We start from the raw sequence: 16,460 nt of genomic DNA on the forward strand, positions 1-16,460 counted from the left end.
GATTTTGGATTTATGATAAGATTGGTGGATTTGCGATAAGGATGGTGGATTAGTTAACCGGATAGCTGTAAGTTTTTTACTGCCGTCAAAAACGCCAAATCAAGTAATAAAATTCAAATATTTCGGACGGTCCAACTAATCATATAGCCACCTCGATTTATTTGGGGTCTAGCAGGTCAGTCACCTACGTCAACGTTGGACTTATACATCTCGGCAACAGGTATGCAACGTTCATAACTGCTGCAGAAACCACAAATTAAGTAATAAATTACGTGGAAAAAAAATGTAAAACATTTCGGACGTTCATGCAAATCATATAGCCACCGTATTTTTTTGAGTGTCTAGCAGGTCAGTCACCTCGAATGACGTTCGCCGTAGTAATAAGGGTAGACTACTGGGCGGACAATGTACGACGGCCGGGTCACGTCATCGGGTATGCAATCCGACTGCGTCGAAAAAAAAATTCAAAACATTTCGGGCTTCAATGCAAATCATATAGCCACCGTCTTTTTAGGGTGTCTAGCAGGTCAGTTACCTCAGTGGTCCGGGTAGGCAATCCGACTTCGTCGGATAGCGGACAATGTGCGACGGCTGGGTAACTTCGTCAGGTATGCAATCCGACTGCGTCGAATCGCGGACAGCGTTCTTTACTGTCGCCGAAAACGCAAAATTAAGTAATAAATTCAAAACATTTCGGGCGCATATATTCAAGCCTGTATAAGATAGTAATAGCGACACGACGGCGGAGCTCTCCGCGATGTCAATCGGCCCCCGGGACTCGTCGCGAACGAAGGGCGGCCTATACATCTAGGAGGGAACGCGAATAAGGTTTCAACGGAACTGTACGGAGTCCGAAAAGGCGCTAAAACTCGAATTTTGAAAAAAATCGTAAAATTTTCGTTAATTACAAATAATATAGGCGGAAGTGATAGCAAAAGGTAAATAACGAAAAAAAAAATACGGATTATCACGGCCGCCGCAAATTAAGGACAATCCCGGCGACCGCTAGCGAGTTGAAAACTAACGTCAAATCTATGACTCTTAAACCGTAATGCGCGAAAAAAATCTAACCCTCCGACGCATATATTCAAGCCTGTAAATAGTAATAACGACGTGACGTTGCTAAATTAATTATTGTTGTTTATCAATTATTTATTTAAAAACTATATTTACTAAACATACCTACATAAGCAATATCAAACAGTATAGGCATATCATTATACAATTTAACTACCAGACTTTACTGAAATATATGAAGATCTATTTGTTTATTAATATTGTATTATATGGTATCTGCAGCATTATAGTTTTTAATTTCCTCAACCAATCAAGTCACCTAAAAACTGTAATGAATTAAGTGGGTATTACATAGTATACATGTAGTTTAGTTATATTGTACTATTGTCTATTCAAGTATAAATGAACTATATAATCCAGCTCTTGTTAAATAATATAGGTGAGCTGCTCAATAAATGTGTAAATAATAAAATAGTCATATCATTATACAATTTAACTGCCTGAATTTAATTAAATACATAATAAGTTATATTTTGTCTATTAATATACATAATTTGACTCACATAAAAACTGTAACATTTTAAGTACCAACTACATAGTATATTATTTATTTAATATTTAACCACATAATCGAGCCAATGTCAAACGAACAAACCTTCCTATATAAGTAATATCAAATAGTATAGTCATATCATTCTACATTACATCAACCAATTAACTCACCTAAGCTGTAATATATTAAGCACTACTATTATTACTTTATTATATTATTCAAGCATAAAAGTACTATACCATGTAATCCAGCCCATGTTAAATGAGATAGGTGCGTTGCGCATAAACTATAAATACAATTTAATTGCCAGACTTTAATTAAATACATACATTTTTACTATGTTTATTAATATTGTATTTTTTAAATCTGTAGCATCGGTTGTATTCTACACCAAATTTGACTCACCTGAAAACTGTAGTACCCACCAGTGGTGGCTTGAACTTTTTTTTTCATGACTCACATTTAATAATTTTACACCAACCACCCTAAAAATTTTTCACTGCTCTCCAAAAGGTGAATTCATAGTTTTTTAGCGGATAAGTTATGCCAGTTATAGGTATTTAATTGGTATACACAGTAAATATTATATAACCCTGTATCACCCCTGAACCATATAATAATTGTACTTATTTTACATATCAATATATGCATTACATTTAGAAAATATTATATAATAATACATTATATTCTAAATGTTAAGTATTAAATGTAATATTTTCACCAATAATCTAAACTAAAAATTTAATTTAATGATATTAATTTTAAAAAAAATTCATGTGATACCAGTTTGTACTTTGTATTCACTAACCTGTAGTTATTGAAAATTTCAAGATAATTTCTTATTTCTTACTTATTTTAACGGTTTAAAGTCAATTGTGAAAATTGAGTGAATATAATAAAATTAATTGATGTGGATACATTATTAATATAACCATGAATCATGATCCTCATGAGAAAAAAAGTTAACCGGCTCCAACTTAGTAAATTCGAATATTTTTTTATTGAAATAATTACATTAAATTGGAATTCTTTTAAAATAAAAGTAAATAACTTATATTGTGATATTACTATTTATTCATTTTATTTAAACATAAGGTGTGATTTTAGTAAATCTGAAGAACAACCAAATCTATTTATAGCTTCTTCAATATTAATATCTATCCTTTTCACAACTTAAAAGAATAAGACTTTCAAGTCGTTCTTCAAACTACGTTGAGCGTAGTCTCGTCTTCACTAATTTTACCTAAATGTACATTAAATGGTGAGTCATCAATCATAAATAATTTCTACTCATAGTTTGAAATAATTAGAGAACAGATTTAAATGCTCTAAAGGACAAGAAAAATGCATTAAAAAAATATGGTTGAATACACTCATAACAACAATTATTTTTAACATTGAAAAAATTTGTTTTGTTATTATAGAAATTCTTATTCTTATTAATTATTTTTATCATCGTATTATTATTTTATTATTCATTTTATTATTTCGTTTGAAAAATCGTATAAAATAGAAGTACGACGAGAAAAAATAAATAATATTTTATTTTATTCTTTTAGAATGAATTTTAATTAAATTGTTATCAAATGTTATCTATTCTTATATAAAAATGACTTAAATAAATAAAAAAGTAAAAAATGCTCTAAAAAGTAAGTCTTAAAAATGCACAATTAAAGATACATTTTTTAATTCCTTGATGTATGAAATTAACTTTGTGCTTGTATAGCAATGTTTTCGGACATTCAGAAAAAATTGCAATCTACATTCAAATTCGTTCCCTAGTTATTACAATTTACAATAAACATTATTATTATAAAATATTATGAAATTAATAATATACCTTAGAAAAGCTTCGCTCAGCCGACGCTGAAGATGCTGGTACTGTTCCTAATGCTTTGTAAGCCAAATATAAGTTTGGGAACGCAGACACTAAATCAAAACTTGTTAAAACATGTAGGATACTAGATACTGTAATAGTATTTTTGTAACATATTGATTCAGTTTCATCATGATCAATTTCAGATTCACTGGTTTGTAAGGTTTCTGATTTTGATTCTGTGGTTTTTTCATTGATAATGCTTGTGTCGTGAAGATTAGCCGGAAATTTATTTCCATCATGCAAAGGTACTACACTAGTACTAAATACTTTGTACTCATTTTTTAAATTTTCTAATGATATACCCTCGATCCATTCTGCAACATAATTAAAGCAGTTTTTTGGTAACTCTTGCTCGGGATCTTTGCCAAATTCAATTAAACGCTCAGGTGAAAGTAAAGCTAAGTCTTTTAAAATATCTTGAGCACCACTGAACCGTGATATAAACGATGTTGTTATTTTATCTAAAGCCATAAAATATGTGTTAATTTTATACTTTTCAAATGGTGAATTTAAATTTTCTTTTTCAGCATTTTCATCAATTTGCCTCTTCCGTTTTTTTAATCTAATAATTTTAAAGTCCTTTTCAGGCTGATCATGTTCTTCACAAAATTGTTTGGCTTCATCTATAATTTTCTCATATTTGATGTCAGAACGCATAGATAATACATTTTCTTTTGCGTTATTCACAAGTCTTAATGCCTCAATAAAGTCTAGTGATTTTGACTGTAAATAGTGGTGTTGTGACCGAAAAAACCTTTTTCATAAAAATTAATGTTACAACAAAACTAAATGTTGAACAAATACTTTTAAATATACTTGCATTTGAAGACGTTACTCTATCATTGAATGATTCCAAAATATTTAGTGATTTTAATAATGCTTTAAATCTTTTGTATACAACAGTAATTACGTTGATGATACATCATGAGATGTCCATCTCGTATTAAAAAAACTTTTGATACGACGAATCCGTTCTTCTGGATATAAATCATGTTGACATTCAATAAACACAGCAGTCCTTTTTCTTGCCCTCATAAATTCAATAATTGATTGCAAGTGACCAAAAAAATTTTTTGTACCTGTACAAGAGTCATATGTATCAACCACAACCAGATTTAATAAGTGTGCGAAGCACCATACATAAATAGCCCTTGATTTTTTACGTTGAATATATGTCCTTAACCCTGAATAGGTACCTTGCATTGCTGCAGCGCCATCGTACGCCTGCGCACATAAGTTTTTCTTCCAATCAATGTTATGCTTCTCTGTTATTTCACAAAATTTTTCATACAATCCTTTTCCAGTCCCGTCAGCTGCAGCCTCTAATGCTACAAGCCTTTCTTCAATATCACCATAAATATTGACAAATCTTATTATAAATGAAAACTGCTCAATATTAGCAACATCAGTGGTTGTGTCAATAATTACTGATAACAATCCAGCTTTTTTAATTTTAGTTGAGATTGAGGATCTTACTAATCCTCCCAATATTTTAAGAATTTTATTTTGACTTATTTGAGATAAAAAAGTAAGTCTATTTAGTTTTTTTTTTCAATTTATCTAAGTGTATTTTTAAAACAGCATCATGGTGACTAAGAAGCTCTACTAATTCTAAAAATTTACCTCTATTTTTTGAAGTCAACATGTCCTCTCAGGGCTATATTCTGACGTGCTGTAAATATTATAATTTCAATGATGACACGAAGAACTTCTCGATTTTCGGCTATATTTCTATTTGCATTTTCCATTATATGCAAATCAATTCTATAATTTTTTGGTACAATCCCCGACTAATTTCAGATTCCAAATGTTCAGTGCTGCATTCGTGATTCTTTATATTTCTATTGAGGTTTGTCCAATCATTTGATCCATTGGCCATGACTGATTTTTTGGCTTTAGTAAATCCAAATAACTTGCAAGAAATACAATATATTTGGTCAGAAGAAGGAGAGTAGGAAAGCCACAATCGTTTTGCTGGTAATTGATTTACAGTTCCTTTAATATAGTAATATGTTTCATGGAAAGACCGGCTTCTACCTATAGAGTCTTTTTTAACAGGAAATGAATTACCAATTAATTCATTAGGTAATGGCTGGCAAGGTCCTAAGTCAACAAGATAATTTAATAATGAACTTTGCACTTATTGAGGGATTAAAGCTGGATCATTTGCATACTTTTTTGATTCAAGGAAGTCAATGTTCATATTTTTATTAAAATTCAAATCTTCAATTGAGTAATCTGGAAAAACAGCATTTACATTTTATTATATTTACATTAATAAAAAATACAAACATCACAAATTACACAAATGTTACAGAAAATTAGTTGATCCTTTCCTAAGGAAGGATTTTTAATTAAATAAATATTATTTACCAGGACATTGCCGCTGAGTAGAATCAGTTATCGAAACACACTCTAAGTTTGACCCATCATTCTCTAGGCTTACAGATTCTTCATTAATAAAACAACAGCAATTCAGTATTTTAGTATAACATAATGACAAATAAAATAAACAATTAAAAATGAATTTATAAAATAAATATTATTTACCAGGACATTGCAGCTGGGTAGAATCAGTTATCGAAACACACTGTAACTTTGATCCATCATTCTCTGGGCTAGCAGATTCTTCATTAATAAAACAACAGTAATTTAGTATCTTAGTACAAAGCATGACAAATAAAATGAACAATTAAAAATTAATTTATAAAATAAATATTATTTACCAGAAAACAGCTGAAAATAATCAATAATTGAAAATTATTTATTTATACCTAATAATTTTATTGTTGATACATAATTACCTAATATATTTTTATGATTCAATATCTTATTGTATAAAAGTTAAAATAGGTAGGTAGTATATTTAAAAGAAAACAGAGACGGGAGCAAATTCAATTTAATGCATTTTGCATAATATAAACAATAGTTAGGTATTTTTTATTTCAGACACATAAGTTATAATTAGTGCTAGGATTTATATGTAATAAAAAACCAAAATTAAGTACATTTATATGTAATTAAAATTGCCAAAATCTGTAGTATAAAATAAAAAATATGTAATAAGAAAAATTTAAAAATATGTTAACGTGTTAAATTAAAATACAATTCTAAATCATTTTTGAATAATGCAATTTATTGTTTTTAATTTCTAATCAATACTACTACAGTACTACTACTACTAAACCACCAAAATTGTCAAAATGTACGAAATATGTAAAATTAAAGCAGACATTTTACAAATTATGAAAAAATATGTAAAATTATATAAAATAAAATATTTATTTTTTATCTTTTGTATTGCAAAACATGTGAAACGAATCTATCATTTGCAATAAATAATTTATTATGATTTAGTAAAAATATGTATTTACATACAAATCCCAGCCCTAGGTTTAACTGATAAGTAGTTACTGGACTTATAAGCAATACAAATCTATAAAATATGTAGATTCATATAATTATTTAAAAAATACGCAATATTATTATGTTTCTTACAAATTGTATTAAACTACGATTTTGACCAAAAATATTAAACCATCTACCTAAATAGTGATGAACTGATAAGTCATGAAGACATCAAGTTACTTATATGTTTAAAAAAATCCCTTTAAATTAGGTATCATAATATTTCTGTAAATTTTGAAATTAATTGTAATACTTTAGCACTATTTTGGGTAAAAAGTAAAAACAACGTAATATTTTGTTAATAGAACAAGTTTATAAGTACTTACTTAAATGTAGTGAAAAAAAAGATTTTATATCTTGCGTTCGTCCTGCACCATTTTTAATGTTATTCAATTTACAAGCCTTTAAATGCTTGTTCCAATTCCATAAGTTCATTGATGCCTTAATTTTACCACACGCACATTTTGTTTCATTTTCATCCATAGCATATATTTCAAATGTTTACGTTTTAACTTTAAAAAAACACAAGTTTATTCACTGTAAGTTGCAACTGCCAATACTGTAGTAAAAATAAACAGTATTATTATAAACTTCAAAATGTATAAAAATTGTATACATTAAATAAGAAAGAAAGTAATCCGATTATGGACACGAAGTGCAATCAAATGGTTATCAAAATACCAAGCAGATATCGAAAAATAACAAAAATATTCAGAGATTCTATTTATAAATATTCGTTCGTTCCCCAATACCCATATGATATAATATAACATATCTAATATAATAACTGCAACAAGCCAACAACTATTTTAATCAGTAACCAGAGTAACCTACTATTATAACCAACGTTTATAGTTATCTTTCATCGATAATTTCTTTGAATTAATAAATATAATATTTATATTCCATTCTTTACACATGTGGGTACCGGGATTAACCGCTTAACCTAATGTTGGCTGTTACTGTACGACTTACGCTGATACACATGTAGTCAATATAGAGCTGAACATTATATTTCTAATTGAATTACCAACTTTTAAAACTTCTTCAAACTACCTTTCCTAACCACAGGACACCCACCCACCCATTAATATTTCTATGAATCACATGATTCAAATATACCTCCTTCGAGCCGCCACTGGTACCCACTAAATAGTATATTATATATTTAATATTTCACCCCATATTCGAGCCCATGCCAAACGATTTAAGTGCGTTGCTTTATAAACGTAGATAATAAAAGCTATAGCTGTGTATATTTGTTATTTATTAATTTGATTTTATGCTAATGATTAAATCTATCAAACGTTGCTCAATAAATGTAGCTTATTATTTATCAAATAGTTTAATTGATCACTTAATACTCATAACTAAACCTACCTACATAAGTAATATCAAATAGTATAGCCATATCATTATACAATTTAACTGCCAGAATTGAAGATCTATTAGTTTATAATTATTGTATTATATAGTATCTGCAGCAGTTTATAATTAGCAAATTACATTACCTCAAACAATCAACTCCCCTAAAAACTGTAATATATTTAGTACTACCTACATAGTATACATGTAGGTAAATTATATTACTAGGTATTGTCTAATTCAAGTATAAAAGAACCGTCACATATAGTCCAGCCTATGTTAAATAATAAACGTGCGTTGCAAAAGAAATAAGTATTATTTATTAAATAGTGTATTTCATATAATACTCTAACCTAGCTATACATGTTATTTCAAATAGTATATGGTATATAGTATTTACTCAATTAAATATATGAAGTTCTATTTTGTTATTGTATTAATATTGTATTATTTAGAATCTGTTGCAATATATTTTGTATGCTACACTAAATGTATGATTACCAAATTTGACTCACCTAAAAACTGTAATATATTAAGTACCTACTACATAGTATAGGTATTACATATTTAATATTTAACCACATAATCGAGCCCAATAAATAATGCTCAATAAATGTAGACAATAAAAGCAATAGCTGTGTATATCAATTTGTTATATACCTTATAATTATCTATTTATTAATTTGATTTTATGCTCTTTATTATGTAGTAGGTACATAATATATTACAGTTTTTAGGTGAGTCAAATTTGGTAAACAAAAATTTAGTGTAGCCTACAAAATATACTGCAACAGATTCTAAATAATACACTATTAATACAATACCTAACAAAATAGAACTTCATGTATTTAATTGAGTAAAGATATGGCCATATACTATTTTAAATAACATGTATAGCTAGGTGCCTAGGTTAGAGTATTATATGAAATACACTATTTAATAAATAATACCGAGACCGATATCTGTGGCTGCAATTCATTTTTTTATGCTCATATCATAATAGTGGACAGTGGATAGTGTATTCCAAGTCTGCCTTGTAAATTAATCTTAGTCTGTGCAATTATTATGCATCCAAGATACATCATCTTCTTTCAGATCTTTAGAACGTAAGTTAGGTACTAAAAACATTATTAATTATGTCGATTGACTTAACAATATTATTATTGATTATTTCGAATATGTGTAATGCACCTAACACAATTTTAAATTTTACGAAGCTTTCTCACATAGCTTTACCATGGTTAGATCACTATCATCAAACATTTTAACATACAATTTCATGAGTTTAATAAAATCAATGCTCATGCATCTGTATAATTATTATTGGACAATCATTTGGATTAATTGCTTACCGTAATGAAAAACTGCTATTGAACAAATTTTTAATAAAAGTAATTCATTATTTTTCATAGACCGTTCAAACCCAAAATAATTGATTTTACACTAAAAATAATAATCACACTTAATTGTAATAAGTAATAACTAATAAGTTATATTTAGGTACTGCACTAATTACTAATTTATATTATTGATATAATTTTATAATTTTGGTTTAAGATCAAGAAGCTCAAAATGATTTTATCATGGTTAAACTATCATTTTCTTATTATTTACTTAGGTCTTAGACTGAAGTATATTAATTTGCTTTGATTTTATTTCCAGATGATATTGATTCATGTTCCAAGTTAAGAAATATTTGAAGTCAAAATTTTGAAAAGATACTTTGACAATTAAATTACTGATTTGGCAGTAACATGAAAACATTTAGCAAATGATTTTGTTACAAATTGTGGTATGAATATATGATTAATCATCTTGTCACACAGTCACCTAGTCTTTCCATTAATCAAGCCATTGTCCATACTAGGTAATTACTAATGTATTTTAAAATTTAAAAAAATTAAATCATACAATAATGAGAATTATATAGTTATATGTTAAGCTATTTATAACAATTTTAGTATAATAATTTAAAAATTTAAAAATTATTTGAGTAGGTAGTAGCACTAGTAGCTTCTTACTAATTACAATTTATATAGGGGTTGCCAACCCTTAACAACAAGTAAGCTAAATTTAGTTTTTTAAGTATCTGATGATCAGGGTTTGGAACTTAAAAACGCAAATATGCAGTATAATATTCATATATTATATTATAAAAAAGATATATTTTAAAGTATAATTATAAAAAAAAATTATTTTTGAATCATAAATATTTTATTTATATTTTTCTTTTGATAATTTGAAGCTGTTATACTGAATCTACTCCCAGAATCCTAAAAAAAAAAATAGAATTTATCAAATACATTGATTATTAAATAATGTTAGGTATTAATTGTTATATTTACATGAATTACACTGAATGATAAGATGCTTTTTTATATTTTTGAGTTTAAATTATCGTCTGTTGTGGTTTAGAAGGTTTTTGTAAATAGAAAATGATCTTTCGACATCCACGTTTAATTGGTGCATACTTGTAAAAAATAAGGTCATTTGTTGTCAGATCTTCGGGAAGACCATCCATGGTGGAGATGGATCCACTAAGTATTGACGAGATTTGTTTTAGTGTTTTTAAACCGATATTTTTAGATAAAAAGTTTTCTATTTTTTTGTAGACTTTTTTCCCTGGTTCGTCTTGAACGGATTTTAATTGTGTTTGAACATTGTCCACAAACTCAACGATTCGGCTAAAGACATGTTTTTACTCGGCAGTTTTAAAATTGATTCAGAAAGAACTTTAAAATTTGAAGTACTATACACTAAATTATTTTGAATGTGTTCTTTTTCCAAATTTTTTTATGAAACTTTAATATTTAATGCATTATTGGAGTCCAACATATTTACATCATACATTTTTTCATAGTATTTAAAATAATAAAGTATAGCATTTATCTAGTTACCCCAATGGGATATGATTGATTCTAGAGGTAAAGGGATCTCCGGTGCGTAATTTTTGAAAATTTTATTGTTGATTTCTAATACGTTTTTAACATAAAATGCATTTATATTCTCAAAATCTTTTAATATGCAGAATCATATAAATGTAGTAAAATATACAAAAATATGCAACATAAATTTTTATATTTCAATAGTATGGTTCATGAAACAAATATATATTGAATCAGATTTGAAATATCTAGCCTCCTGAGAAATATGCAAATGCATAAAGTTCCAAGCCCTGGTGATGATCAACCACTACTTTTGTACCTAGGTAGGTATATAATTTGTATTATTACATGTAGTATAATAATACATTGTATAATAATATTCTTCTTTTATTATTAATTCTCCATCGTAAAATACTTTATTTGTATATAAAGCATAAAAGTGTGTTAAGTGTATAAGTATTTTAAAATTGTAAATTATGTGTACATCTTAAAATACTCATAGCTCGCTTTGAAATTAAGATATAATAAAAATCTTATGACATTCCATAGATAATTATCTTACCTTAAAATTTTATAAGAGATCAGTTCACTGTAATTTTTAAACTTACGGAGCTAAATGTGATCTGCTGAGTGTAAAATTTGGTATGTTACACATTTGTAAAACAGAGATAACAAATGTTGGTGTAACGTTCTCTTAATGATAAAATATAAATAATGGTACAATAATTTAAAAAATAATAATTTGGTTGTTTCCTTTTAAATATGCCGCCCTTTAATATTTTACTTATAGAATTAGAACAATTTCTTAATCAACTAAAAATGCAATCTCATTAATCTAAACTATATATTATTTAATCATCATATCTGGGTAACTAAACCAGCGCTGTGTATTGTCCTCGTTAATAGAGAAAAATGCTCCTGAATACACTTGTGTTGAATGAATTGTTAACATTTTTTACCTTATATAACTTTCAAATAATGATATGTAAAATCCTAAAATTCTACACTAATACTTAACTTTTGGGTTAAAAAAAAAAAATCTTTTATAAGATTAATATTTAATAAGTTTAATATATTAAAATTAATAATATAATTGACAAAACATAATTTTTATAGATCGATAAGCTTGTTTTGTTTCTTATGGCTTTTTTTTCTCTAAACATACTCTAATGTAAATTGTATTGATTGTTCAGTTTAAATTACAATATGTAAAATGTGTCCCTCTTAATATTTTTTTCCCGCTTAACATTATGTTTTTTATTAACCTTACTCCCACACTAAATAATGACATTCTGTTTGGTTTTATTTTAAACCTAGCCCAAAGTTCAATAAATTATCATTTAGCTTTTTTATTTATACAATATTGATATTATAACTTAAATGAAAATATAATGTTTATGTGTTTGTAAAATGATTTAATATTAAGATTAATATATTTATAATTATTTATATTTTTAGGAAATCTTACTGTTGGCTAGGGACCGAATTTGATTGATTTTCAATATGGATGGAAACCAGGAAAATACCATTAAAGTAAATATAAATTAATTAATATAACCTTCATGTTAATTAATAATAGGTAATAATAAAAAGTACCTATACTTTACAATTAATGTTAAATATATTATTTAAGTCTTCATTATTATTATTTATTAATTTATTATATTTACAGCTATTTAACATAAATAATAATTTCTATTATACTGTAAAGGTGTAAACAAAAATAAAAAAAATAAAACAATATATTTTTATCATTTATCTTAATAATATGTCGTAAACATACATACTCAATTTATTAAACATTCTACATTATATTTAAAATTATTAAACAAAACAATTGATTAGCTTAGAAGATAACACTTGTACTTTCAACAATGTTTTTATATAATTATACAATTACAACATATTTTTATTTTATTCAATTAAAACTTACCTCACTTACCTATTGGTATTTCATTTATTAAAAATTAATTTACCAAAATTTTATTTTTTCAGAAAGCACTTCAATTAATTAGACATTTGGAGTTTTTGCAATATTCTTTTTTTGACGGTCGGCCAGAATGGACAACCATAAAAAAGAATGATCTAAAACTGTTTATGGCATACACATATTATGACTATCCATTAAATGATGAACACAATAATGATTTAAAAGATATTGATGGTGAAAATCTTGATGATATATTTATATTATATAATAATGAAATTCAAAAAAGTATCTTGACTATGGTTAAGAAAATAGAGAAATTTATTCAACCTAATGATCAATGTAGTAGTATTGAAGTAGGAGTAACTATAACATATAGTATTTGTAAAATAAAGTGCAAATTGCTTGATACTACTAATGCCTGTTGTATTTCTCCTGACAAGGATATTATACATCAATGGAAATTAATCCGAATAAAGGTAAATAGTCAAGTTTTTTTTGTTGATTTTATAGCCGGGAGAACATACAAAAATTGGGATGATTATATGGAAAATAATACACTTCCTGAAGGAAATATATTCTACCCAAAATCAGGGATTTATGATGAAACAAATTCTTTAATACCATATACAACACCGGCTTCTAGAAAAAGCAAAAAAATTTTAAAAAATGTTGACCTATCCATGCGATTAGCAAATGCTGTTGGCGGTTTATCATTAATCTATGGTTTGTTAAATCCAATGACTGCACCTTTAGTGATCTTTTCTGCAGCATCACTTGGATCTTCTTCTATATGGGAAACAGGAAGAGAGATTCAAAATCTTATAGACATTTATCGACACAAACAATGCTTAACAGTATCACAATTATGTAAAGAATGGGTTAAATTATCGCTTACTATAACTGGTGCAGTAACAGCATTATTACCAGTAAAGGCCATAGCTTCAGTAACTACAGAAGTCAAAGTGATAACTAATGCAACAAAACTGGGAAAGTCTATGGCTCTTTTACAAAAAGGTGTTAGTATTACCCGATATTCATTAGAAATCATCCATACCACCCTGAATATCATGGATAAAAAATCTAAACTAAGATGGGAAGATGCCTTATCACTCAGTTTGGATTTGTTCGTTATTACAGGATCACTAGCTCCTATAAAAGATATTCAAAATATTATAATTGTAAGTAGCTACATGTGTTTAAACAAATTTAAATTTTTAAAAGTTATATAAATTGATTATAAATTGTAGGTGTAATATGTAAATTATCATTATGTTCAATATAAAAATAATATTTTACAATTTTTTGATAAATTTGAATACTAAATCAAAGTATACCATTTAAAAGTTTTAGTTAAAACTTATAATATCAATTCCATTGGTTAAAATAAAAATAGTTAATTTAAAATAAAGTTAATAAAACCAAAATGTTATTTTGAATACTTTCCGTCCATTGCAAGTACTTAAGTCCTACATGCTAATGTGATACGAAGAATAATTGTAAATGCTTTCCATCAATTATAAGTACTTAAGTACAAAATTTTTCTCTCCATATTTCAAAAAGGTCATTAGCATATTAGTTGGAATATTTATAAAGAATTAGTTTGAAAAAAAAATAATAACATTAACTGATTTTATAGTAATTTTGAAAATTAATATTATGGCCTATGGGTATATGTGTATACATTATATACATTCAGGCATTCTAATTTTGAATTGAATTATTTTTTTAGGGCATGTCATCAGAAGCCGTGTGTTTACCGATTTTCAAAACCATGGAGACATTTCCTTATTATCTAAGTCAACACTTCTGGAAATCCGTTTACTTTTTCAAAATGCACTTTGAGGTGTTTGCAGAGCGAGTAGTGATGTTTCTCTTGGGTAAACTCACGCTGGACAATCTGTTGTTCGCGTGGCAGAAGATCTACCATCTGATGAACGTTTACCAGAAACAAATGGCTGCACTGGACGACAGCGACCTGTTGCGGCACGTCGTGGACGGCATCACGGCAGATGAGAGACTGAAGTACGTGCTGCGTGGCCCACACATTTCAAAGCTGCTGGATGGTTTGCGCAGGGAAGCAATGGAGAAGCCCGTAACCCACCGGGCCCAGGTTAAGTATTGCGTGGATCGCATCATGCGGGAAGTGAAGAAGTTGTCCTCGCTGCACGACGACTCCTTGGCCGAATTAACCAGACTGGGTGAGGCGCACTCAAAAGTGAACGAGGAGTTTTGCAAGATGTTCGGGCTGGACAGGTGTACTATGGACCAGTACGCCAAGTGGGCCATTTTCGAGGTTGGCCGTGACCCGGCAGCTCTGTTGGCTGAGTACCGGGAACACGCTTCGCTCCCAGAAAACAAGTATAATGACCTACTGTTGTACAGCAACACCCTCAGCACCGGTCGGTCGATCAAGGCGTACTCGCTGTTGGCGCCTTGTAGCGCGCTGGAATTAGAAAGCTGTGTGCAGTTTGCCAACATGATCTATCCACAGCCCCATGGGTACCGAAACCACAAATTTGTGCAGTCCCCCGATGAAGACATATCCTTTCTCGTGTTATCGAGCGAGATTGTGTTCTTCGGCGTCAAACTGTTCGACGGGGTGCCCAAGATGAATGTCTGTTTTTACGGTTGACCCGGGAGCCTACCAAAAGTGGCCGCTGCAGAACATGCAGTTGTCTTCTAGATGGAGCAGAGGCTAGATTGTTAAGAGCACAGTACTGCCGGATCAATGTCATCATTGTCTCGGTTTTCACTTACCGACGTCTGTCCAGCAGTCGACTTCTCACGTTTTCCTATCGCATCTTCTATGCGCTTTTGTTTTACTAACGTCTTGGATCTATTTGTTGATATCGACTCGTTTCAAAATCCTACTTATATTTCTTAAAAACTTTCTAAATATTATGTACCTTAATATTATTGAATTTTAACAATTTTATTTGCACATCACATACTTACATATCATAAACATTAATACTTACTATGATTATTACGATGGTTTATAACCATGACCACATGGAGAAATTAGTATTCAAATGTATTATTATTTTTATTTTGTAAAGTTGTACCTAACAGCTAACTTAATGTTTTTATTTTTTATTTATAATACATTATATATTATTATCTCAATATTTTGTTGTTAATAATGTACGATCTACTTATTATTTCATTATTATTACAATATTTACCTTGTGTATAATATTATTTAGCAACCAAACCTCAAGTTACCTATAATATGAACTATGTCTGCCTGTGTCACTGGTATCATTAAACAAATACTTAATTAAACGGCTTACCCCATGTTTAAAAATAGTTGTTATTGTTAATTTTCTGGAAATTGGCAATTGTTATTAATTGAACAAAGTATTAGTTTATTTGATTACACAATAATTATTATATTATTTGAAAAATATGAAATTAAATTTA

General features: G+C 28.3%; 2 protein-coding genes across 3 annotated transcripts; one reads left to right on the plus strand and one right to left on the minus strand.

Annotated features, from left to right (window-relative positions):
* Window positions 1-17: 17 nt before the first annotated feature.
* Window positions 18-16,165, plus strand: LOC132935478 (uncharacterized). Of its 2 annotated transcripts, none has more exons than XM_061002047.1 (5): window positions 18-220; window positions 9,885-10,089; window positions 12,566-12,640; window positions 13,103-14,215; window positions 14,767-16,165. In XM_061002047.1, exons 3-5 carry the CDS (start codon window positions 12,611-12,613, stop codon window positions 15,667-15,669), a joined length of 2,046 nt encoding a protein of 681 aa, XP_060858030.1. In that variant the 5' UTR covers window positions 18-220; window positions 9,885-10,089; window positions 12,566-12,610; the 3' UTR covers window positions 15,670-16,165. The 2 variants fall into 2 exon arrangements, with proteins under 2 accessions (XP_060858030.1, XP_060858031.1); XM_061002048.1 differs by lacking the exon at window positions 18-220 and adding an exon at window positions 268-608.
* Window positions 3,071-6,880, minus strand: LOC132935480 (uncharacterized). Its single transcript, XM_061002049.1, has one exon. The coding sequence runs from the start codon at window positions 4,104-4,106 to the stop codon at window positions 3,399-3,401; it is 708 nt and encodes a 235-aa protein (XP_060858032.1). The 5' UTR covers window positions 4,107-6,880; the 3' UTR covers window positions 3,071-3,398.
* Window positions 16,166-16,460: the final 295 nt, after the last annotated feature.

This window comes from Metopolophium dirhodum, chromosome 1 (assembly GCF_019925205.1).
Source record: "Metopolophium dirhodum isolate CAU chromosome 1, ASM1992520v1, whole genome shotgun sequence".
NCBI lineage: Eukaryota > Metazoa > Arthropoda > Insecta > Hemiptera > Aphididae > Metopolophium > Metopolophium dirhodum.

Bases quoted from the DNA above. Each gene is read 5' to 3' on its own strand.
- LOC132935480 (XM_061002049.1), bottom strand. From the start codon at position 4,106: ATGCGTTCTGACATCAAATATGAGAAAATTATAGATGAAGCCAAACAA.
- LOC132935478 (XM_061002047.1), top strand. From the start codon at position 12,611: ATGGATGGAAACCAGGAAAATACCATTAAA. The intron at 12,641-13,102 runs GTAAATATAAAT...TTATTTTTTCAG, and splicing joins ACCAGGAAAATACCATTAAA to AAAGCACTTCAATTAATTAG. The intron at 14,216-14,766 runs GTAAGTAGCTAC...TTATTTTTTTAG, and splicing joins ATATTCAAAATATTATAATT to GGCATGTCATCAGAAGCCGT.